Genomic DNA, 26,667 nt, shown 5'->3' with positions numbered 1-26,667 from the left:
GCAACTCAACTCAACTCAACTCAGCCAAACTGAACTGAACTGAACTGCATCGTGCGCCCTTCTTTTTGATTTAAAATGTGCCGCCATCGCACGTAGGCGTACTCACACGCAGTTCACCTATCCCATTCCCATTCTCAGTCTTCAGACCTCAGTCTTCAGTCTTCAGTCCCATTCCGATTCCCATTCCTAATCCCATTCCGCTGCCGTGAAAACAAGTGGCCAAACCGGGGACTCTACTCTGCCTTCATCAGTCAAGTGTGTTGTCTGTTGGCCTGGACCACAAAAGGTTCGCCCGCTGCCAGTTGCCAGTTGCCAGTTGCAGCTGTTTCGGCCGCAAGAACTGGACGCACTGCAAGGATGCAGCAGCTTGCAACCAACGGCCAGCGACTTGCAACATTCAACGGTAACTGCAACATCCAGCATTTGTGGGTTGTTGGCGTGTGCGTGGGCTTCTGAGCCTGGACTTCTTCGCCTGGGTGGATCATCGGGTGGATCGAGTGGATGGATGCGGCTCGGTTGGTGCAGGGGGAGATCATCATTGATCATTGTCTGATCTCGTGACCAGTGACCAGACTTTGACTTTGATTGCCATCTGAAACTGGGCTGGTAGTCGCTGCCTAGAAAGAAAGTTAATGGAATGCTTAGAATTAAAAAAAGAAATAATATTCAAAATCATATTTAGTTCATGGGGAATGTTGCATGGTAATAGTATTTGTTATCTTATACAAAAAATATTGTATTAAGTCATGAATAAAATAGAACTTCTAAACAGATTGCTATTATTTATTATATTTTATTTAACTGAAATATTCATTTGTACGAAATGATTTATTGTATTTTCCCACTCAATTCTGATCCTCTTATCTGCTTGAATTTGTTATAAATTTCGACATTAACTAACCGCTCACACTCCGCCGCTTCTGCCAGCCCCGCCCACTTTTAAAAGCAGTCGGCAATTAAGTTTATAAATAAATAAATCAAATGCAAATTTCTCCGCCAGCTGAGGAAAAAAAAACGCATTCATAAAACCAAAAAAAAAATGAAAAAAAAATGGGAAAAGCGGGAAAAACAAAACATGAAAGGCAAAACGGCGGCCTTCTTGTGGGTGTGACATTGAGGGGGCTGGGGGCAGGCGCCTCAGGTGAGCGGCCAAGCATGAGGAGGTACGGGGCAGGGGAGGGAATGCTGGGGCAGAGGGGCAAAGGGGCAGAGAGGAGCGGCTGGCCAAGAATCGTTGGCGGCTCGTCAGGGAGCCTTAATTAGAAAATTGCTAATAACTCATGCACACGAACAAATTTCAATATTAATGAGTTTTAGGCCAGCCAGCGGCTGCAACAGTAGCAGCAGCAGCAACTGCAGCAGCAGCAGCAGTAGAAGCAGCAGCAGCAACATATGCTTACCGAGTTTAGGAACCTACAGCGACGGGGGTCTTTAATTGAAAAAACAGAGCCAACTAAGAGCCTGGATGAGTAACCGCAACAGCATCTTGACCAGAACTGTGCACTGTGGGAGATCAGTTGGCCAAAAGGAAGATGGTGAAGGGGGAGGGAGTGTGGGGGTAGGGGAGGGCACCTTTTTGTTGCCCGTTGCTGCCTGTCTTACGCTGCTCATTAACTTGGCTAAAAACTCTATAGGTAGCCGCCGCCAGTCATCATCATTTGACTGATTTAGTTGTCAGTAATGGTGGTGCACCGTGCCTGTCCTGCCCCCACCACTCCTCCGTCGCCCACCACGTTCCCTCTCACCCACCCATTTTGGCCGTCTTTTGAGCTGATACCCCCAATCCCCCCTTCCCCTTGACCATAATTAGCATGCAAGCGGCATAAATCGCAGCAGCAGCAGCAGCAGCAACAACAATTAACAGACCCAAATTGCATGCAACACAGCAGATTTTTCTCCATTCTTTTGCTATTTTTTAGCGGCTTTCTCTGGGCTTGGTTTTTTAGTTAGCTTTTTGTCTATATTTCCCCTACTTAGCATGCATTGCAGCCAGTCATTGACGTCTGCAACAGAACACGTAGGCAAAGCAGCGACAACAGCAGCAGCAGCAACAACTGTCAATTATATTAGTTGTTGTTACTACACACAGCGCTAATTCAAAAATCATGCGTGGGCAGCAGCAACACGACAGCAGCAGCAGCAACTGCAACTGCAACAGCAGCAACATGGCCACTAGCAACTTCTCTTAATTAAGTGTCGACCTGCCGTTGCATGCAAATGGAAATAAAACAGCAAGAAGTTTTCCCTCTGCTGCTGCTGCTGTTGCTGCTGCTGCCAATGTGGCGACCTTTAGCCATTGCGTGTTGCCTGCCACTTGGGCCATAATTTCCAGGCCAACATTTTGGCTTTTCTCTACACTGTGTGTGTGTGTGTGTGTGTGAGTGTGCGATCTTTAGCTGAATGGGAAATACTGCGAAAAGGTTAAGGAAACACAGTCATACGAAAAAGTGCTAAACAATTTTCAAATGTCTTGAGAACCAGTCGCGAAATAAGGAGTGGAAAAGCGTGGAAAACAATTTAGAATCAGCTGGAAATTTGTTGTTAATCTCAGACATTTGTAGACTTATTTGAATTTGAAGAAAAGCGGGAAACGAAAGCTATGAAACTGAGCTTATATATATATACATATGTATGTACTAATATCGCTAAATAAAAGATATAGCCCCGTGCTAACGGTAACTCATCAGCATAAACTCCAATTTTTAATGGCGTTTTTTATATGGCCAGTATATTTCTCTCAGTGCCAAGCTCCTAGTTTGTGTGCCCCACTGAAAGTTCGCACGAATTTTCCAATGGCAGGAAAATCCAAAAGAGAGAGAGAGAGATAGAGAGAGGCGTACATACAGGGAAATAACAAAATGCATGCGTAATTTACGCTTTACGATCGCATTGGCCTCAGATACAGATTCTAACTCCTCTATAATATCGTTATCGGGCTGCGAAATCGCTTCGAGGGGCTCCATTTCCAGGGGCTCGCGGAGAGGGGCGAGGGGGAGTGCTCGTAAGGGGGCGGGAAATGGGGGGTAGCCAGGGGCGCTGGGACCGAGATCCGTTGCATGCTGTGTGCCCGGTGCGTAGTGCAATAAATCAAAGTTTTATTTGTTGAAATAAATTCAGAGTTTATTGCTTCGTTATTATTTCTGTATTTTCTTTTTTTTAACCTTTTTTTTGCGACTGAGATTTGCAACAGCGGGCTGAGGAAAACAACAACAGCAGCGACAGTTAGCCATCAAAACAGCGTTGTTTTGGCCGGAAATGTTTGCTGTTACCATTGGGGATTGGGGATTGGGGATTGGTGTTGGGTGCTCGCTGCTCGCCTGGCAGTTGCCAATTTCTTTGCGAGGTGGGGGCTTGCCTAATTTCAGATCGTTTCGTTGATTGGCCGAATGCTGGTCGTCGGCTGCTCGATTAATTATTTAGCCATCAAACTAATGCAAACTGATGGCGCGATGTGGAAGACTGTTAAGCCGATTGAAATTGACTGCCAATTAAAGTAAAAGGATGAAAGTGCCTGGTTTTTTACAGAATATTTAAATGCAGCATGGCTAATCAAAGATTACCAGTTCTTGTAGAGAAAAGGGTTTAAACGGAAGTGTGCTATAATAAACTATATTCTTAAACTCTGGTTTCTAAAAATTTGTGAATCAAGGGGTTTTATAATCTAAAATATTGATTTTAGCTCCGAAATATTTGTTGCCAGCAATGTTCTGTACATGCTATAGCAAAAAAACACTTGGATAAAATTGCAAAGTCAGCATTTTGTTATGGAAATAACGCAGTGACACGCCTAGTCACGCCCTCCATGGCCCCCAATTCCCGCAGATAACCCCTAAATATATATGTATATATTCTCTTTTCTATTTTTTTTTTTTTGTTGGGTGGCAGTGACATTTGTGAACTCTGGGCAAGATTTCGCAATTTGTTTGGCATTTGTGCAAGCGCTGTGGCATTAATTGCATCTAAAGATACCGATACAAAGATACACCTATCTGAATGCATGTATCTGCCGCATGTGCGATTGATTACGCAATTTCAATTAGCGGCAATAGCTGCAACCGCAAAACACCAAATTAAGAAATTACTACCACTTTTGATCGCGAGTCGAGTCATTCCCTGCTGCATTCCATACGCTTCTCGCCCAACGCAACTGATCATTTATTAATGTTAATACTATTATTATTATTATTATTCTTTGCAGCAGCGTAAGCTGTCACCGACATGGGCAGTGAGCACTACTGCTTGAGGTGGAACAATTACCAATCCAACCTGTTAGGGGTGTTTAGTCAATTACTACAAGACGGGAGCCTGGTGGACGTCACACTAGTTTGTTCAGAGGGCACATCCATCAGAGCCCATAAGGTGAGTACTCACATATATCTAAGGTATTATATATATTTTTGAGCAAAAGAATATATAAGATGCAATGTATGTTGGGAGTAGAAGAATAAGTGTGTGTTCGAGACTATAGGTAGTGATTTTTTGTACATAGAACAGAAAATATCATTAGAAAAAAATTCAATATCACCGAAAACGTTCTTTTTTCATTAAAACTTGACTAAGTAAGTTCATAAAACTTCAATAATTGCTGTATTGTACAGCCAATTACTATTTCTAATGATCTATATCACTCTCTAGATGATTTATGGAAATTAATTTTTTGTAAGGGGTAACATCATCATAATTTGCGAAAAATGGCGAAAAAATACAATTTAAATTTTTGGACACAGTTCGATTAGGAATTAAAAAACGAACTCATAAAATCAAATTGATTTTATGAACGAAATTCGGAAAAACGGCTTTTCCCAAAAATTTGATATTTACAAACAGAATTTTCGTCATAACTTTGGAAAAAATGGCCATATAGATGAAAGAATACCTGTTTTGAGCAGCTTATTACCAATACTAACAAATCCTATCACTTTTTTACGAATTTGGAAAAATTTATTTTTTGGTAAATTTTTGCATTTTTTGTAAGGGGTAACATCATCAAAATTTGCAAAAAATGGAAAAAAATTAGATTTCCTCTTTTTGAATACAGTTCAAATAGGAATTTAATTACGAACTCGGCAAGGTATGACATTCTATATTTGGATTATTATTTTTAATGTTATGACCACAAAACGGATTATTTTTGATCAAAAAATGAGAAAAACCAAAAACTCGATTTTTACTATTCGCTTTTTTATCATAATTCTGTTAAAAATGGTCACATTGGTAAAGTTATAACTGTTTTGTGCAGCTTATTACCATATCTAAATATCTGAATTATTTTTGGGTGGATTTTGGGAAAATAAATTTTTGGCCAATTTTTGCATTTTTTTGTAAGGGGTAACATCATCAAAATTTGCAAAAATTGTCAAAAAATTAAGACTTTGAATTTCGAATGCCATTCGATTGAGAATTTAATAACGAGCTCAAAGAGATATTTTATTGCATATTTGGACGATTAGTGCCGATTTTCTGGCCAAGAAACCTATAATTTTGGGCCGAAAAATCATAACGAGCGACTTTGTGCATAAATTGGATATTTACGATGGTCAAAAATGTTGCAAAAAGTTGACTTTCACTTGGAACCTTTTTCGCCGTTCACTCGAAGAAAATGCCGCAGAGGCCTGGGAAAATCGAGAACGAGAACGCGTCAATTGTAACTGTAAAATGCGGAAGTTGGCGATCAAGGTCGATGCTGCAGTCGTCGCGTTCATTGCGTCTGTGCTTGTGCGGCGCCCCCCGCTGCCCTCTTTTGCCAACTGTGTGTGTGTTATTGTTGCACCTCCCTACCTCTGTTTTTTTTTTCCTTGAAAATGCCAGGCGCATAAATTAACGCAGCGGCAATGGCAGCAACAACAAGATCAAATGCAATTTACACATTTGTCAGTAAATTGTCAACTTAACGCGAGCCAAAGCAGCGACGCCGGCAGCGAATGTTGCTACTGCAACGGCAGCAACAGCAGCAGCAGCAGCAACAACTATTGCAATTGCTGCCTGCTTGGCTGGCAACATGTTGACAAGGTCAGCGTCTAATGGAAATTGACTGCAGTGCAACCGCAGCCATCTAGCTCTTCCTCTTCCTCCTCTCGCCAAGTGTGAGTGCATAAATCATGCGTTGCCCAGACGACAACAACAACAACTGCAGCAACAGCAGCAGCAGCAGCAACAACAACAACAACAACTTCGTGCTCACGTCTGTCAATTGAAATTCCTGTTAAATTAAGCGGAAAATATTTAACTGCGTTAACTGTGGCCAATGTGGCCAGTGTTTTCCTACACAAAACTCGACTTGCGGCCAGCTGAAGAAGCAATGATGAAGTGGTGTAGTAAGTAGTGGCCCGGCCTTTTGATAAAGTTATTTCTGAATCTGGCCGAGGAAAACTGGTAAATTGTTCAATTATAAATGTGCATCTCGGACACTCGGAAAACATTTTCATTAGCCGCGAGTAAGGGGCAGCGACGATGATCGGAATGAAAATGAGAATGGGCATGAAAATTATCCGAAGACAGGGCGCTGCAAACTGGAAATGCTAGCGGGGTTGGAAAGTATCTCAACAAATACTAATTGACACTTTAGTTAATAATGTTCAATCTGGACATTATTGCAAAAATGCCTGCAACTAATAGGATAAGGATAGACATTTCAAAATATCTAGCTAAAATAGCTAACAAAGTATATAATTATATATATAATTTAAAAAATGGAACTCAGTAAAACATATTGTTGTTGTTAATTGGAAATGAGCCGCACTTCAATCTTAATGAGTTTTGCTGCTTTTGAAGCACACACAATATCTAAATCTTTTCTCTGGTATGAGCATTCAAATGTCCAAACTCCAAAAAAAATGTAAAACTGCTCGATTAACTCATTTCCAGTTCAATGCAAAGGACATTCGGGTGGGTCCTGCGACTTTCTGTTTACTGGCAAATCAACTTCATTAGGCATGGATGGCAGAAGAATGAAGAAAAGGCAAACAAACAAACAAACTGATGAGTTCATTTCCTTTTTAGACACATACGATAAGGGGGGGCGGAAGGACGAGTGGGGGGAAAAGGCTGGGGGAAACAGAAAGAATTTCAATTCAAGTAGGCGGAGAAAAGGGGACAGTGCGCACACATGACACAGAACACAGGACACAGGACACAGGACACATGTCCTGATGCCTGGGCAAACTAATTAGCAAATGCACATACAGACCGGAGAAACAACTGTTGACGTTTTAGCAGAGGGCGGCAGTTGGATCGGCCAAGGAGGCCTCCAAGGATCCCAAGGATGCGTCGTGTGAGTGCCAGCACCCAGAGACCTCAACTGCCAATTACTTTTGCATATACATACATGCACATACACACACACACATGTGTATATTGCAGTATCGAGCTGCTTTCGAATGCCAAAACGAGTCCGCAGGCGCCTTGGAAATCGGCCGCCGAAACAAGGACACCACCAAAGGATGTTGGGGCCGAACAAAAAATTGTTAAATTGATTAAAAAGCAAAGTGTCGATGAACGAGGCAATGATGACAGCAGGCACTCAGCCACTCAGGCGGCGAGGAGTCGGCACAGGATCAGTGGCCAGGACATTCAGCCAGGCCAAAGTCAATTCAATGAAAAAGAAGCCGGCAGGGGCACAAAAAAAAAACAAAAAACCAAAAACAAAAAACGACGATAGCATCGTGTGGAAGGGGGGGAGGCGGGGTTGAGATGGGCGACAACCAAGTGATGGTCCTGCATCCTGGTCGTGCGTCCTGAAATGGAGCCAAGCCAAATATGCTCTCACGTGCGTGGAGTGCAGCTCTGCGAGGGTGGCTCATAAACTTGTGGCAGCTTAGAAAGAATTAGAATGAAAAATTATTCGTTTTAGGATATAACTCAATTTTAGTAAACAATTTCAATTAATTTTTTTTTTTAATATATTTTTAGATTGGAGTATGTATTTAACTATCAAATTGAACCAATTCGATTGTAATGAAACGCAATTACGCAAATGTTTAAAACTTTGCAGCGATTGTTTTCTAGTTTCGGTTGAGAAAGTCCTTGATCCGCTCATTTTCGGTCGATTCCTGGGCATCATCGTGTGGAAGTGATTTTTTTTACCCACCATTTGCAGTTGTAGTTTGCCTTTTTCCTCGGCTTCAGTGTTTTTGCCACAGGCTTTTGTCCTGTGCGAGTGTGTGGAAGCGAGACGGGAAGCGGGCGGAAGAGGGACGGATAGAGACGGGCGTCGGCACTTTAACTCAATTTGAGGCATTTAACGTATGCTCGGTTGATATTTGATGCGATTTGAGAATCGTTCGCAGCTGCCTCACATTCCCCTGGAACTTTTTGCCCGTTTAGTGCGGCGTTTTTTTCCCCGTATTTTCCTTTTTGCGAACTAGCCGACAACGAAGCAGCCGAAAGGCAAACAAAGTGTAACAAATGTCGTTGCGGACAGGTCAAAAGGGGGCGTGGCGGCGGCAAGGGGGCGTGTGGGATCTGGTTTGTCAGCGCCTAACGTTGGCAAATGACTTTCAATGACTTTTCCCTAGCTGGCAAATTTCTGTTCAAATATTTGCAGCACCCCAAAAAAAATGTATTATTTTTTTCTCAGTTTCGTTTCCTATTCTTTTGGGGGAGAAGTGTGCGTGTGTGTGTGTGTGTGTGTGTGTTGTCTTAAGCTGATTTGTTGGTCAGCTAAGAGTCTGATTGAGTTGCCCAGCCCCTCACCCTTTCACTCTCTTTGGCAAATTTGCATGGACATGGCTTCGATTGGGTATAACAGGGTGTTAAACAACATGCCAGACATGCCACAAATATGCTAAGCCAAAACACTTAACAACGGGCACCGACAACAACACATTTTTGACAAGACAACGGCAACGGCAACAGCAACAGCAATGCAGCAACGCAGCAACAATTGCCGCAGCAATGCTGCAACTGCAGCAACTGCATTGGCAACAACAGCAACATGACGTGACCGCCTCTATTGACAGCTGCAACAACTTGCAACATATGTTGCAGGCCGGCAAACAATATCTGCCCCGCCAATTTGCTGGCCTGGCCCGTTAACATTAAAATCAAATGTCAATAAATTTGATATTTAGTCATTTTTTTTTAAATTTGCGAGTAGCACGAATTTATAGTGGCTTAAGTTCATAAACAATTCAGAGCAAATGCCTTTAAATTTCATTTAAAAATCCATTAAAAGTGCCATAATTGTGCTTAATTTATGTGGGATTCGCAAAGTGTTTAAATACAATTGAAATTGAATTGTTAAATGTATGCAGGTTTTATTTGAAAGGCAACAAATTATTCTGATTTCTTATTTCTCAATTTAACATATAATTATGATTAAAAGAGAAATATATAAATATTAAATGCTCGTTTTTTTTTAATATTATTTTGTTCATTTAACTTGCCATCAATGGAATTTTGATATAAAACCCCACAAAAACTGATTAAGAAAATGCCCAAAGAATGTAAATGCAAATCTTTTGGCACAGCCACGCCTTTAGCCAAAGCCAGCGGAAAGCAAACACAATGGCAAACAGCCCCCCAGAAACAAATTTGTGATAAATTGTTTTGCATAATTTTGTAACAAGAGATTATTAATAAAACAGAACAGCATACACACGTAGTAATAGCAGCTGCCGTTGCCCCACACACAAAATGCCAACTAATTGCGATTTTATGTTAACAACGCGAATCGAACAAATCGTGGAAAACCTAAAAACCGAAAGCCGAAAATTCAAAATCCAAAAAGCTGAGCCAACATTTATCTTTCATCGCTCATAATGTGGAGCAGCAAGGCGTGGGCTGATTTTATTTTTTTGTGGTTTTATTTTTTGGGGTGGGTGGGGCAAGTGCAATTATCATTTCAATTTTCAACCACCATCGTGTTGCACATTGCCGACTGAAAATTGTCTTGCGGTTTTCACTTGGCCAACGTGGCGTATGCGTAATGTGTCGAGCACCGCCTGGCCATTGCGCATACGCCGCGTGGTCACGTACGCGGCTCAAATGCGCTAATCCATCGAGACAGGCCAAACTACAATATAATTTGATAATTAACCACATAAAATGTGTAATAACTACGAATGTGAATGCGGACAACGATCAGGTGGTGAATGGTTGCAGCAAAACACGAATGCCAAAATGTCAAATATAATGGCAAAAGACTGCAATTGGAGTGCCTGAGTTGTAAAAGTGAGAACTTCAATTTCCTTAAAAAAAATGCCTTAATTTAAAACTGTAACTTAAACTTAATCTTATGGCTAGCTCATAGAGATATTGAGTTTCGCCTTAAAACCATAAAATGTAGGATCAGCACCCCCATACCAGCCGATGAAGCAATTGGCTTAGAACACGACTCGCATTACGTATGCCATAATTATCAATTAGCAATCAATTGATTACATTACAAACACACATAAAAAGTGCTCGGGGGGAGGAAAATCGCCGATACTAAGACAATGGACACCAGCAACAATAGCAAAAAAAATGAAAAAAAAAATTGCATAGAAGCAACAGCAGCAGGCCGTAACTCGTATTTTTCGCTGCCGACGGCAATATTTATTATTTCTCCCTCTCTTTTTTTTCGGCCTGGGAAAAATCCAGCAACAGCAGCAGCGGCAACAGCAAAACTGTTAATTTAAATTGGAAAATTATACAAAAATATTCAAAACGCTTGTTGTTGCAGCGAGATTTTACATTCGAATCTGCCTGTTAATCTGAGCCGCTCTCAAACGTCACGTTTTCACGCGGCCAACTATGCAACAACACGGCAGCAGCATCAACAAGTTGCTGCTGTTGTTGCTGCTGCTGCTGCTGCTGCAGTTGCTGTTGCTGCTTCAGTCGCTGCCTCAGTCAACGTCAGTGCAATCAACAAAAGCAATTCACGCATTCAATTAAATGCCTTCAAATGTGACTTGCCGACATTTCTTTACGTTGCTCGCATTGCTGTTGTTGCCGCTGCTGCGGCCGAGGCATACATTAAAATCGTATAAAATTGTCATGTTAATAACCAATAATTGTTAATTTACAACTCACACACGGACATGGATAAATACACGCTGCGGATGCCAGCCAAAATGAAAAGAAAAATCGAATCAAATCGAAGTCATAATACACTGGCAATCGATAGTTTTAGTTTAAGTGGCAAATGAAATTAAAAACTTTGTAGAGTTTAATGAAAATCTCAATAACCATTCTACAATGTATGATCTTTTTTACAAATCACTTGATGTACTGTAACCACATGCGTATGGATTGTTAGGGTATTCGAAAAGTGTGACCAGGCGCGTATGTGCATGTGCAGTGTGCACTCGCATGTGTGTGTTTGGTTTCGTTTTTTGAGTTATTTGCTTTTTGCCTCGTTTTGGCGTTTTCAGCATGTCCATTAACATTTTTGCCACATTTTCGGCTCCATTTATTCTCTTTTTGTTATGCCTAAGTATGCGATTGTTGGCCAAAAGTATTCGAAAAATGTTGACAGGACAGACTGTGAAGAGATAGCTTTTTTTTTAAACATATCAAACTATCTGTGTAAATTTAAGTGGGACTTGACATTTCGTGCCCGAAGAAACAATTCGTATTTTAGATTATTTAAATTGTGCTATATGATATCTAAGTGGGTTCCCTGTCATCTTTTCCTCATTTTAATTACACATATCGGCTCAAAAGTTGACGCAATTTCCCTACACTTGTTAGCCTAACATGCAACAGATCTTTAAATACCAAGCAAGCAAAATAGCAATAGCAAAAAGCAGCGACAGCGAGCAAACTCAAATAAAACGTGCAAAAAAAGAGTAAAATAAAATTTTTTATAATTAAAATTAACAACTTTTCTTGTCACGACTGGAAACAACGACGACGACGACGCTCGAAGCCAACTTGTTGCCTGTTGCTGCTGCTGCCTGCTATAATTATGCGCATTTTCAACAGATTTATATCTGGCTATCGCCTCTCTCTGTCTCCCTCCCTCTGCCCACTCCCCCCACTCCTACCCCCTCACTCAAGTCGAGCTGGAAACGCATACGGCAAAAAAAAAAGAAAAAGATAGCGTATCTCATTAGAATTGCCAGCTGTGTATGGGCTTTATAGATAGATATAGAAACCCAACTCTGTGTATAGTATATAATTAGTAATTGTTGCACAAGCCGGCTGCCAAAGCCATCCGCCAGCACCCCCCTCCCTCCCCACCACCCTTTGGGCCATCATTCTAGCATTTAGACAGAAAGAGATGGACAGAACGAGACAGAGAGAGATGACAGAAACGCAGGCCAGGCTAAATTAAAACCCAGTTTGAAGGTCAACAGCGACACGAGCTGCGTGGCCCGGCAACAGCATCAGCAATACAGCAGCAGCAGCAGCAGCAACACCAACAACTATAACTACAACAAATAGCAACAATATCAGGCAGTAAAACTATGCACAAATGTCTCGGCTCAAAATCTGACGTCAGCAACAGGAACTGAATCTGAATCTGAAACTGAAAAAAATCGCGTTGCGCATGCGTTGGCGCTGATATTCGCATTCGCATTCTCAATCCCTCGGATCATATATATTTTTTTTTAATTTTTTCTGCTTATTGAAGTGCTTTTTTGCAATTTTTTCGGGTGTTGGTGTTGCATAAAATAAGATTAATCACCGCCAAACAAAAAGTGCGGCCAAATGTGTCCCATTAATCAGCGAGTTTGTAGGAAACCCAAGCTAAACCCAAATTAAGTTGATGAGGGAACAAATTCAAAAGGAGAGTTTAAAACGAATGGCTTAACGGGGGATTTTAGGTGTAGAAATCGTGGGCGATAATATGCAAACTAATGTTATAATTATTATCTTTAAATTATTCGCCAGTTTTAAAAACCTTTTCTAAAGAATATCTCTGCAAACTAAAATTGCCTTAATAAATTATTGGAAAAAATGAATGGCACACGCCCGCTATCTCTGTCTTTCTCCAATCAATTCCCTCTCTCTCCGGTTATTTGTTGCATGCCACAAGGAACTCGTTACCAACTGATCGAATCGTATTTAATGTTACTGCTGCTCTTGTTGTTGCAACGCCAGTTGCGTTGCAGTTGTTGCTGTTGCCGTGCCCATAACGGTGTCAATTAAATTATGTTGCAGGCAACATTTTACAATTTGCAACAAATTGTTAACAGCAAAAACAGCACAAATCAATATTACTTTTGTGTGTGTGTGTGTGCTGCGGCTCGGATTCTTTGATTTGATTGCGAAGCAAGGGGACTTTCAGTTTGCAGTTGGGGCAACAATGCGTTGCGCGTTGCCATACATAATTTCTGCATGCCGCTTTTGTTGCTTAGCGTGGGATAATCCTGCGGCCAGCGAATGGCCTTCAAAATCAGTCTTCATCACCTCTAAGCAGACCAAAGCACAGTCCCAAAAAAACCTGCGTGTTTCCACAGGTATTTGTTCTCATATTCGGCAGGTCAAGTGCTGTCCTTCTTTGTTTACAAAGCATACTCTCTAAAGGGGTATATCGGTTGGCAGGTACAAATGAAACATATACTTATATTCTAGAGATAAAGAGATAAAGGAAGTAGCAAGCGTTGTTTTGGAACATTTCAAAGGGTATCTCGAACGTCGCATCCCTTTTTCCCACCATCCTTTCCTCGCTTCATTGGGTCCGTGCTTTGTCCTTCCCTTCTTGTGGTCGTCTTGTTAGCTTCCGGTCCCGAAAAACCAACCAACTCAGGTGACCACAAAGGTTGACCAGCAGCGATATACATACATACATATTTTCGTCTCACGCAATTGTTAGGCAAATGACAAAGGACTCCCACCTGAGTGCTGGGCAGGATCTGGGCTCTGACCGGGGGTCAGAGGATCCGAAGGGCCTGCGGAACCGGCCAGACGGACCTTCCGGGACAACGGCGTCAGCTTTTGTGCGTGCGCCTTTGCTCCACACTTGCTGCCCCCCTCCACGCCCCTTGGAAGGGAATGTGGAGTGATATACAAATTCTCAATGCTGACCATTGGGCGGATATTATTTAGACGCTATTGTGTGGCGCCGTCCGTCGTTTGCCAGCGGGCTACCTGTCTCTACCTGCAATTAGCTCGGCCACAGCTGCTCAACCTGATCAGATATCCAATCTGATCGATGTGTGTCCACAAATGTGGTCGAGAGAATAAGGCTGCAAAAGTGAGAGCTTCAATTTGGCAGAGTAATCAAAGAAAACCCTCGAATGAGTTATTATCTCTGATAAATACGTAGAATATAGCGTAAAAGAAAAGTGCCAGTGTTAAGTAGCTCCTCTTATCAATGCTAAACATACGCAAATCTGGTGTTGAATTGCGCGATAAATAACACGATTTCAATTGATTGACGAACATTTACTGCTACCATTTTGACCTTATCTGTATTTAATGCGCCAGTGTTTGAGTAGCCATAAATTAATTACGAACTGTGTTAACAATGCAATCCAAACTGTAAGAAGAGAAAAAACCCGCATAAATCTTTGAGAATGCGCATAAATTTGCATTGGCGACCTTGGAATCGAGTTGCTACGTAATGTCCCCCCCTCAAACGCCCCACTCAACCAGCCGATTTCATTACTTAACTCATACACATGCACACACGCACGCACACACAGATACAATCACACGAACTTGTTTATCATCAGATAACGGCACCGGTTGATAAAAGCTCACACACTGACACCCAAAACTTTGTGCGTAAGACGCTTTTAAAGCAAGTGAGTTTTGCAGTGGGAAACGAAGTCTTTAATATCCTGCAGTTAGTTAAACAAAAATATTAACTAAAATACATATTAGCAAAAGATGTTTTACAGATTTCTGATGATCACTGTAAATATACAGCTTACTCCTTAAAAATCCTTATAACAAATAGTTGCAAATGTGTACTAAATTAAAAACCGATTGTTAATAAGTATTGTTTTGAATAGAGTCAAATTTGTTTTTAATCGATCATACCCGTCGTACATTTTTGGAACGCAGTATAAACATTTCCCACCCAAGTTCAAGTTCAATGTCATTCGGATTTATGTTCGAACGCTTGTTTGTGTGTGTGTGTGGGGCGAGTGCGCGAATGTACATACATACATATGTACACACGTATCTATGTATGTGGTATGATAAACGCCAAAACCCGTTCAATCAAAGCCCCAGCACTCACACACACACGCATGCCAGCACGCACCGACGCACACTTACGCAGTTTTTTCTCAAGTGTGTGCGTTTTTGTGCGTTCGTTCATCGTTCGCTTCGTTTTATTTCGTCTCTCGTTTCGCGTGACTTTGTCGCTGCTGTAGTTGTTGTTGCTCTCGCGTAAGGCAACAAGTGGGTTGAGTTGCCAACGGCCTCTGCCCAGCCCCCCACGCCCTCGCCTGGCCAACTGGTTTAGTGACGTCATCGTCGTGTGCGTGGCCTTACGCACGTTTTACGCACATTTTCTGCGTTTCTGGGGGCGCGTCTCGTTGAACTTGAAAAGCAGAGAGCAAAGCAAAAGCAGAAATAAGAGCACAGAGGAAACAGCTGATTTATGTGCGTAGTTGGGGCGTTTGGGTGGTTAAAGTGGGTGTGTATTGTAACCTTGTAACAGTTGAATACTTTTCAGATGGCGTTTATTATCGAACGGAATGCGCAAATGTTTTAAGCTTAAAATTCTAGCTTGCGTGTTCGAAAGATTTCATTTACGTATTCCACTTTGCTGCGTTTTTGGTTTCAAATTCGGTTTGGGGTCTGCCCGTTCCTTTTTGTTAGTGGTCGCAAAAATTGTTTGGACTTTAAATCCAAGGTCAACGTCAACGCATTAGCGACGTCTCGCTCCATCCCTTTCGCTTCCTCTCCCTCTCTCTATCGGCGTCTATGCAATCACTCATTCGTACAGAAATCCGAAAATGAAGATGAATAAAAGCAGGGCAAGATGAAGCAGTTCCAAAGACGAGGCAAAACATATATTAAATTTATTTAATATCAAGAGAGATTTATGGCACATAGAGAGAGAGAGGGGTATAGAAATAGCCGGAAATTAACGCACCCAACTGCAGCCGCAATTAGAGAGAGACGGCGACAGCGGCTCACTTTGATGAGATAATTTTTTGAAATTATTTATTTTCATATTGTGTGTAGGTGCCTGTCCGTTCGCATTATTTATTTATTTATACCCGAGTGTTCCCTTGCGTTTTTGCAATTCGCAATCTGCGAATGCTTATCGCCCACTCTGTCTCGCTCTGGCGCCCGCGGTCGCCGCTCTTGCCTCTCTTTCCCTCCTCCCTCGTGCATTGGAAATGGCAATAGCAACAACCACAACTAAGCTTTGAAAGCTGCGTTGCGTGTGCCCCTCTCTCTATCTCACTCCCTCTGCCCGCTCTTCTTGTCGACGATTCTACTTAATGCTTTGCATATGTATGTGTGTGGGGATCCATGTACATAGCTACACTTGGGGGCATTTCGATAGAAATAGGCAAATAAATACACTAAATACTAAAAACTTATTGAATGGTGATATCTCAAAAATTAAAAAATATTGGTACCATTGAATGTGACTGCGTGCATTGGCATGACTAACCGTTTTCTGACTGTTACATGGCCTTGGCATCATTGGCAGAGTTGCATTTTTGCTTATTTTTCCACGTAATGTAGTGATCCAGGAAATGTAACGTTTTTTGTGCAGTAATAAAAACAATATTTAAAGAACACTTTCAAATCTTCACCCCTGCTGTTTCTATGTTCGTTTCCATGGTGTGTGCATGTGGTGTGCGCTGCGAATGCGAATATCAAGGTCAACGTGTGATGTGTTTCTGCCGCCGTCTGCGCTCCGCTCCGTCTCCCCCGCCCTCCTCGCCACTCCATCAGCTCAGGCGCTCCCCCCTCACCCGTCAAAATGAGCTCTAAGAAAATAATTAAATGGCAGGCATGCGAAAGAAAGACAGCCGCACAGTGACGGTATAAAAAAACGCAATTTTTGAAGCGCAGTTGTTAAATTAGAAATGCCATATTTTGAAATAAAATTGTATTCTTTTGTTATTTTTTCTCCCATTTTGCCCCTTCCATTGCTACTTGTCTACCGGGTCTTGGCCATTAATCAGTTGCTGAAATGCTTTGAGCAGCTTCAGAAATGGCAAGCAGATGATGCGGCATAATTGTTATTAATATTATGATAAATATACAATGCACAGTGTGTGGAAAAAAGTGAGGGGCAAAGTTTGTTGTGGGAAACAATACTCTATTTTGGATTTGAAGCTCTTATTGGTAAATACAAATATTAAATACCAAATGCTTTTGTGTGTTGCCTATTTATTTATCAATTAAATGTATCTTAATAGATGTAATCAAACGATAATCCATCGATAATCACAGTTTAGCGATCCTCAGCCTGTCATCGAAAAAATCAATAAAATTAAATTGCCCACACACACAATTATCGGCAGGGGAAAGCAATCGATAACGATAATCCATCTGGCTAAATTATATAAATTTGCACACATTATGCGAAATTGACGTACAAAAAAGCTAATCACAATGTTGGAAAGTCGGATCGAGGATCCGATGGGATCATCATCCATCATCAGGCACTAGTAGTAGTAGTAGTAGTCCGTGGATTGCATTCCTAGCGAATCATCTCCTGCGCAAATTGTATTAAGACATAAATGCGAGTGAAAATCGATGAGGAAGAAGCTGCAGAAGAATCGAAATCTATATATATATGTGTGTATGTATGTATGTGTGTTTAGAGTGAGAGAGGAGGTAGAACGGCAATAAAAAGAGCCGCAAGCGCCAGCCACACAAACACACAGAAAATTGCTGGCTAAAAAAAAAGAGGAACAAAAAAATGAGACCCGGCAAGGCGGCGATATGCAAACATAATAATTTGCATATTTCGCCGCAGTGTTCAGCAATTGTTGCTGTTGTTGTATTTCTCTGATGGTGGTCAAGCAACAAAAACAAAAACAAAAACATCTATAAAAGGGAGTGGTGCCCCCATAATAGAAATGTTAACCTTTCCGCAGAACAGCGAAGCCAGCAGATTCAGCCGTCACACCCAAGTTTGGCAACCAGCGAAGAGCCAGCTCAGCGAAAAAGGTTAGCCAAACTCTGGGATCTGCCAAAATATATGGTGGTCTAATGAAAACTGCACTAACTTAAGAACGAACCTAGCGTTAAGAATGAAAAGCGGGCGGAGATTCAAATCGGCGCAGGTGCGTGCTGCAGAAGAAGAGACATAAAACCCAGTTCGTAGTGGCGCTATCTGCGAGAATCGAACGCGGAAAACAGGATCATTCAGCTGGAAAACCGGACGAGGGAGAAGAAGATCTTCGATCGCGATAAGAGCGCCAAGATAACGCCCTGCTTTTTAGGCCAGGAAAGTTAATTCACTGGCGCCCACTCTTTTCTTTTAGCCACTTGATTTATACGCACGTGTAATTGGAATAGGAATTTCTGAGCCAAAATGGCAGATATTTCTGCGTTCATTTAGTTTAATTTTTTCCATGCTAAAGCTGCTGTTTAAATTTCGGTTGGCGAGGTGGACGCCCACTTGGGACATGCGATCGTTTAGACTGCCGCCCACCTCTTGCCACCTCTTTCTGGCGATCTCAGCCCCTCTCTTTCGTACTGGCAATTTATGTTGTTGACTATTTTGCCGCAAATTACATGCAACTCCTAGGATTTGCCCCTTTTTTTTTATATATATAAATATAAATATATAGAAGAGAGCTGAAAATGTTTACTAACTGGGCCGTGGCGTTAGAAATCAAAGCCTTTGGCGTTCATTAGCTTTGGGGGCGTTATTCGCCTGCTGCTGCTTCTTTCCTTTTCCCCACCGGCAGCGACGTTCAATTAAAAGTGTTGCCAATTTGCGACGCCTTATGCCCCACCCGGCCCCTTTCGCGGCCAAGCCCATCGTGTAATCAGGAAATTCGATTTTCTTAATGCCACTGAAAGAGTTTCGAAGAGTGCGCAGACTGGACCCAAGGAAACCCCCTTCCAACCGCCCAACCCCCACGACAACATATCCCCACGCCCGTGACTTCTAATATGCGCGTGAATTTATTAACGCTCATTTTACGCTGTTGTTGCGATTCGGGGGCGTGTGCATGCCGATTGCATTTTTTTAAATAAATTCTGGCGCAAACGGCGCGTGACAGGAGGCTCCAAGGAGCGGTTGGAGCGGGGTGGGGGGGGCGGACTGGGTGGCAGGAGGAAAAAGGAGCAAGTGCTAGAGATGGCAATGATTTTTCAGCAGATGGTTTGCTACTTTTAAGCACGTCTATAACCACTTTCAGACAAAGATTTGGAGCAACATTTGCAGATGCACAATTGAATAAAGCAAATAAATGATTGGATTCGATATATTTGTCGTGAGTGGGCTCACGCGCACATCGCCAGGAGCGAGGTTAGCGCAGTCTTAGGCCAAAACCTCATTAGGCTATAGCGAAATCTATATGCGAAATGGAGGCCGACGCCTTTTCAATTTGCCAGCAATGAAAATTTACAACATGGCTGTATGGTCGCTCCTCGACTCCCCCCTTCGAAAAAAAAATAAGAGAGAAAAAAACCGCCAACGATTGGGCCGATCTGCTGGGGATATATGTAGATGTATATATATATATATCGGTCGTTCATTGCATACCCCAAGGCGTGCATGCGCACATAAAAATCGACAGCAATGTTGAAACACGGATCGGAACTGGTTGCCAGTTGCAAGTTGCTGATGTTGCTGCTGCTGCAGTTGCCGCTGTTGCAGTTGCTGTGGCATTGTCATTCGTGGCATGTTCACGCCTTGACGCCCGCAGCCAACTGGCGAAAAAAAGAGAAAAAGAAAAAAAGAGAACTGCACTCCAAATTGAACTCCAACTGAATCGCCCATCGCAGCGCTCCTTTTTTCCGCCCGCCCCACAGCGATTTGCCCCGCTGCTCCAGCGTTTTCCGGATCGCTCGTTTGTGGCATCTTCAAAAGCGGCATTTGTGGCTGCGTTTGCGAGGCAGATCGTAAATCTAATAAATGCTTGCCGCACCATCGCGCTGCTCAAGGGGGAAAAGCGTGGAAAATGCGCCTTTTTCCTTGGGCGCAGCGCATAGATGATGGACTGATAAAACGGAAAAATTAAAAAGGAGCATTTTTTTTTTTGATGTTTTTTTGTTTTTTTTTAAATACTTAACACTTGCGTGGATGTGCTCTGGTATTTGAAAGATTTCGCAGTAAAGATGTGGCACTATTAGTTAGTCTGGAGTCGATTCTATATTCTGGCTTGCCTTTTTCTTGACTAACCACGCGGATTTTCTATGCTTTTTCAGGTGGTCCTCTCGGCTTGTTCCTCGTACTTCCAGAGCCTGTTCCTGGAGCACCCCGAAGGACATCTAATTGTGATATTGAAGGACGTCCGTTTTGCCGAGCTGCAAACCTTAGTTGAATTCATGTACAAGGGCGAGGTGAACGTGCAATATTGTCAGTTGTCCGCGCTGCTCAAGACAGCCGAATCCCTCAAGGTGGGTGGTCCCTTCCAGAGCAGCCATTTCTTATGTAATACCAATGTAATACCATTCAATTGATGTACACATGTTGCAGGTCAAGGGCCTGGCCGAGATGACGAACCAGAACACGACGCTGCGCGAACCCGAACGGGAACCGGACCGCTTGCGTCCGCAGGGCGGCGGCGGTAGCGGCGGTTCCGCCCACAAGTCGGCCGACAGTCCGGCGGCCGCGCTCGATGCCACAGCGGCCACACAGGCGGCGACTGCCACGGCAACGGCAACTGCCGCGGCGGCAACATCGACCTCAACCTCAGCAACATCTGCGGCGGCAACGGCAGCAGCGACAGCAGCAACATCTGCGTCCACAACGGCTACGGCGGCGGCGGGGAGTAGTAATACAACAACAACAACGGCGGCAACCACAACAGCAACCTGTGCCACAGCAGCAACATCCACGGCAGCAACATCCTCATCATCGTCGGTGACATCAGCAGCAGCAGCCGCAGCAGCATCTGGTGTTGCGCACTCGGAGGAGGCGACCTCGTCATCATCGTCAACTGGCGGGCAGAAGCGGGAGGCTAGCGATCGCAGCAGTCCCACGCCCGCCAAACGATCGTCGCGAATGCATCCGGCGGACAAGGTGGATGTGACAGAGGATCGGGAACAGGAGCAACACCAGGCGGACGAGCTGCTGGGCGAGGAGCTGCTCGGTCGCAACTTAAAAGACGAGGAGGAGGACGATGTGGATGAGCTGGACGAGAACGAGGAGACGATGCTAAGGGGTCGCGAGGAGGACGAGGACGACGAGGATGAGGAGGAGGACACGCCCATGCCGTTGGATCTCTATCAAAGACCAAATGTCGAGCCAAAAAGCGCCGCAGCAGCAACAGCAGCGCAGCAGGGCGGCAGCAACAGCCTCAGCGGTAGCAGCAACGCTTGCCACACCAACAGCAGCAGCAACAGCAATAATAACAATAACAACAACAACTCCAGCAGCAACAACAACAACACTAGTAGTGGGAAAACCTCAGCGGCCAGCAATGGCGGCACAGCAACATCCGGCGGCACAGCGGACTCCGTGGTTGCGGTGGATGACGATGACGACGACGACGATGGTGGCCATCATCATCAGCGACAGGTGATGGACGATCGATTGGAGCAGGATGTGGACGAGGAGGATCTAGACGACGATGTCGTGGTGGTGGGCCCCGCCACCGCGATGGCCAGGGGCATTGCCCAGCGGCTGGCCCATCACAACCTGCACCGTCTCCATCACACGCACCACCATGCTCAGCACCAGCATCCGCAGCAGCACCACCAGCATCCGCAGCACCACCATCCGCCGCACCACCAGCAGCACCATACGCACTCGGATGACGAGGATGCCATGCCCGTGATTGCCAAGAGTGAGATCCTCGACGATGACTACGACGATGAGATGGATCTGGACGATGACGATGAGGCGGACAACAGCAGCAACGATCTGGGTCTCAACATGAAAATGGGCAGCGGTGCGGGCGGCGGCGGTGGCGTGGACCTGTCCACCGGCTCCACATTGATACCCTCGCCATTGATCACCCTGCCATCCTCATCGGCGGCGGCGGCGGCAGCTGCAGCGGCGGCGATGGAATCGCAGCGCTCCACGCCGGCCATGTCAGCGGCCCAGGCAGCTGGAGCGGGCGCCTCGGACCTCAGTATTGGTGGCTCCGGCGGTCGACCGGCGTCCAGGAGCTCACGCGACGGCGGCGGCAACGATGGCGGCAGGGGAGGAGCATCCTCCTCCAGCCTACTGAGCCCGGGAACCGTGGCCAATCTCCTGCCCGTGCAATCGGTGCCATTGGTGAGTTGTGATTGCCAGTTAGGCTAATATTAGCTGCAGTTTGTAGGGTATTCCAAGGTGACACTGACGTATGCCATTCCATTGCAGAGTCTCAAGAAGGAGATCGATTGCAGCGAGGACGACAACAGCAGTCACAGCAGACACATGCAACAGCGTTCGGCATCAGCTGGCGGCGGCCTGGGCGGCGACCTTGACTACCGCGCCTCCCACGAGTCGGTAAGTCTGCGATTTGGCAATACCTTTGACCCTGGCCCTAACCCTGGCCCTGACCCCGCCCCTGAATTCCCCCCTCTGAAAATACGATTCGAAACGAACGCCTGCCAAAATTCGAAAAGAAACTCCAGTCCCAGGAGATGCCTTTCAGTGAATGCTTTTGCTGCTTCGATAGGTTAAAAAAAAAAGATAAAATATCTAACGAATTCCGAGATGCGTCTCGCAAAAAAGATCTATCTGATCCCAATCTGGCTCGATCCGACTCCATTTCTACATATGTATATGTATATCTATATCTTAAGTATTGCTCTCTCTCTCTGTCTGTTCTTATATATATATATACTTCAATATGCCATATTTATATATTTAATTACCAAAAACAAAATACAAAATCCAAAAAACAAATGCAAAAAGAAAACAAAATCAAAACTCAACATATATTTTTGCTCTTCGTCGTGTTCTTTGTCTATGAATTTTTTATACATATATATATATATACCCATACATATATATCTACCTAATATATATATATATAACTTATCCATCTATATCTACTATGCCCTATATACATATCAAGTTTTTCCCAACCTAAGAAAGTAAAGTTTTTCTTTTTTCTATTCAGTTGAAGATAATCCTTAAAAGTAATTTGAGAAAAAAAACCAAGTATCAAATGTTAGTTGTTCAGTTTCCTAGCTCTATATAGTATTCATGTTTTGTTCAATGTGTAGCGCTCTATCTCTCTCTATCTGTCTCTCTCTACCTCTAGCTAGCTATCTCTCTCTCTCTCTCTATCAATGTCTATCGATAAGTGTCTATGTAATTTTGTTAGTTAATCCAATCTATGTGTATGTAATCTATGTTGTTGTTGTCGTATATCTATGTGTAAATATCTCTCTGTAAATTTCCCACACACATTTACACACCTAAAACACCATATGCCATAAGTTTTCGCACAGTTGATAGAATTTTGTGTTTGGTTTTATTTCGATGGTAGTTGAGTTTTTATCGCTTCGTTTTGTGGGCCACTTCCACTTTTCACTTGCCACACATTGTTGGCAATTTCCGTTTGCAATTTTGTCCCCCACCTGCTGCCCAAACCCCCCGTCAACTTCAACACCCCTGGAATTTTTTGTTTGTATTATTTATTTACTGGCCATGTTCTGTTCGAGGTCCTTCTTCCTTCCGCCCCCTCTATTCCATTCCCTGGCCTTCTATTTTAATTTAATTTTTTATTTGCCACCAATGCTGTTGCTGTTGTTGCAGTTGCATGTTTACGACACTATAATTTTCAATATGGCTGTCAAGTGAGGCGCCATTGTCCAGGAGTTTGCGATGAAAATATTACAAAAAAATGATTCGACGAGGCGATTCTCTATAATTAAGTCAGGAGGAAAAGTAATTCGAGCAAGCGAAAAACAAATAAGCAATTTGATGCAGAAATACTTGGAAAACAAGCATTAAATATAGAAGAATTCTCACGATTTAACATAGATTCAACAAACCCACTAGTGATGTGGAATTATTCAGTCGCCTCTAACAAATGAACATGCAAATAGAGTATACGCAGTGTGTACAATGGCCGCCTTTAATCCAGCTCGGCAGCCTTTCCATGTCCGTACATTTATTATTTGAGACTGCTATATAAATAAAATAAAAACCAAATCAAATATTCAAATCAAACAATAAGAAAAATTGTCGCATGTTGCAACAGGACAAACAAAGGGGAGTCCATACCCAAAAAAAAAAAAAAAAAACAAAAAGAAAAACTAAGGAATTGCTTGCTTGGTTGGCTCGATATTCAATTTATTCTTTTTTTTTTTTGCCCAAGTGCGAACAAGGCATTTCGCGTCGCTTCCTTTTGGGCGGCGGTTGTCTCCACTAATTTTGGCTCGCATTCAGAGTGAATGTAATGCATACTTTTGGGCGCACGGCAAGCACAACTGTACTCGCCTGGCAAAACATTTAGCTTCCGGCAAATATATTTTCACATTACATTTTCCCCCGCCTCCCGCGCCATCTACTCATTCTTTTTAAGCGAAATTTTTCGTCAACAAGGATAAACGCGAAAAATGTTGGGCTGAAACACACAAAAAAAAAAGACGAAAAATAGGAGAATGAAAGCAAAAGGAACACGAGTAGCCACTGTCGTTTTTCTTATGTTTTCTAGCCTCTTCTGCCCGCTTTTCCTACTTCAGTGCAGTGGAAAAAGGCAGCAAGAAAAAAAAAGATTTTATATATGCATAACGCACTTTGTTGCAACGCTTGACGAGTTTAAGGGCGAATTCCGGGGTGGCAAAAGCTGGATGACAGGCCCCAGATGGCCCAAGCCAGCGGAAATGTTGTCAAAAATGCAAGAGCACCTAAAAAAGCTTGAAAATTAAAATGTAATGTTGACTCGCCGCAAGGTTACGGTCTACCAATGCATTCAAGATGAAAGTTTTGCGATTAAAGAAATTAAAAGTCAGGCAATATGCTTATCAAGCATATATTTAATTAAAATTCCACAATATCTTCTTATACCTGTTAAATAACTTTAATGTATGTAGAACTTAGTCATATGTATTTTCCAATTTTCCAATAGTGGAATTGTTGGTCAATGAGGACGGACAAAGGTTTGCATTTTTCGATAACGTAACTGGATAAACTTTCAAGAAAGTCTGGAGCATTACGTGGTGCTTATCGTATATGTATATGCATCTCCAACAAATCCCCCCCCCCCCCTTCTTTACCCCTCCTTCGGCCCCTTTCTCTTGCAGAGACGCACATGCATAAATTGAAATAAAAATTTATCTAAAAAAAGAAAGCTTGGGAAAATGAAAGCCCAAAAGAAGGCAACAAAAAAGTGGCAGCCGCCTCGAGTTGCGGACGTTGACGCCGAATGCGCTAGTGTGTGTGTGTGTGTGTGTGTGTGTACGGGTGTGTATGTGTGCGAGCGAGTATCTGTGTGAGGGTCGGTTGTGTGTTGCACCGGAGAAATTTTAATGCAACTTGGGAAAATCAAACCAAAGCAAAGCAAACTATTTGATTTCAGAAATATCAGCGATAAGATTCAATCATTCCTTTAATCATTTAATTCCGATTCCTTTTATACTATTCTTATATGGGTTCAAAAGATGTTTAAAATATACATAAATATAATTTATTTCTTATATTTTAACAAATTCAAACATTTTCTATAAATGTGAATTAGTTTGTATTTAATTATTTATGTCAACTATTGGAACAGTTCTATCAGAAATGTTACATTTAAATATCTAATGATTTTCAAGCAAGTAAATAATATGAATATTTAAAAGAGTCTTTTAACTATATAACGATATTTACCCCAACATTTAAAATGGTTTGATTTTCGTTGTGTGTGTGTGTGTGTAGATAGGCGACTTTGTGCGCTGCAATTCGTTGACTCTGATGTTGTGCAGGCCTCTTGTAGGCCTCTCCAAGCCATTGCCGCATAATAAATACTTTTGCTTTTACACTTTCTTTTTTTTCTGGCCTGCGCTGCACTCCTTTCTCCGTTCTCTTTGGCCCTTTCTTCGCGGTGGCGCGAAAGGGGGAGAAATGATTATAAGGAGGGTAGCTGCAGTGAAACAAAGGCAAAAGCAAAACCAAAACAAAAACAAAAATCAACGCACAGAACCAACAACTTTTGCTTTCTTTTACTTTTTGCTTTCTTTTCTACACGGACACACACTGCCACACACATGAGTATTTAATTTTGAAACAAATGCGTTCCTCTTATTTTCTTTTTTTTTTTTTGCCTCTCGTTTTTCGAGCTGCTGCTGCTGCTCTTATGCAATTTTTTCATAGCATACCTTTAGGCTGGCCCTCTCAACTGTCGCCGCTGCTGTGCTTGCATTTTATGAGTCCGCCCCCTCCGTTTTGCGAGACCCCCCCTGTTTGGGGGCTCCAGCCCCAACCCCCGCCCGCTCCACCATCACCTGCCCTTGTCAGCGTTTGCGTTGTTTGTTTGCCGTCCACATTGCGTATGCGTAATATGAACGCTGCTGCAGAGACAAACAAGGCGGAAATATTAGGAATGCAAAGGCACAAGTGTCAATAGTTGCTCGAAATATATTAAAAAGCGAGTTATTGGCAGAATTTAAACAAGGAATTAAATTATATGTCACTTAAATTTAATATATAAATTGAGCTTACCAAAATAAGCGAAGTTACAGGCTGCTTTTTGACAAATATAT

The 26,667-nt window shown here is 43.0% G+C and overlaps 1 protein-coding gene across 4 annotated transcripts in view; it reads left to right on the top strand.

Moving 5' to 3' along the window:
* The window catches only part of LOC6725899 (nuclear pore complex protein DDB_G0274915), a 116,560-nt gene that overhangs the window by 58,184 nt on the left and 31,709 nt on the right, over positions 1-26,667 (top strand). For all 4 annotated transcript variants that reach the window (XM_016172595.3, XM_016172594.3, XM_039296994.2 and 1 more), the window contains exons 2-5: positions 4,199-4,359; positions 20,242-20,433; positions 20,513-22,258; positions 22,346-22,474. In XM_016172595.3, coding sequence (XP_016039264.1) covers positions 4,219-4,359; positions 20,242-20,433; positions 20,513-22,258; positions 22,346-22,474 — 2,208 coding nt within the window. In that variant the 5' untranslated portion in view covers positions 4,199-4,218. The remainder of the gene's footprint in view (positions 1-4,198; positions 4,360-20,241; positions 20,434-20,512; positions 22,259-22,345; positions 22,475-26,667) is intronic.

The sequence above is a fragment of the Drosophila simulans genome, chromosome X (genome assembly GCF_016746395.2).
Source record: "Drosophila simulans strain w501 chromosome X, Prin_Dsim_3.1, whole genome shotgun sequence".
NCBI lineage: Eukaryota > Metazoa > Arthropoda > Insecta > Diptera > Drosophilidae > Drosophila > Drosophila simulans.
Note: the sequence above shows the minus strand (reverse complement) of the source record. Positions and strands in the feature narration are given on the sequence as shown.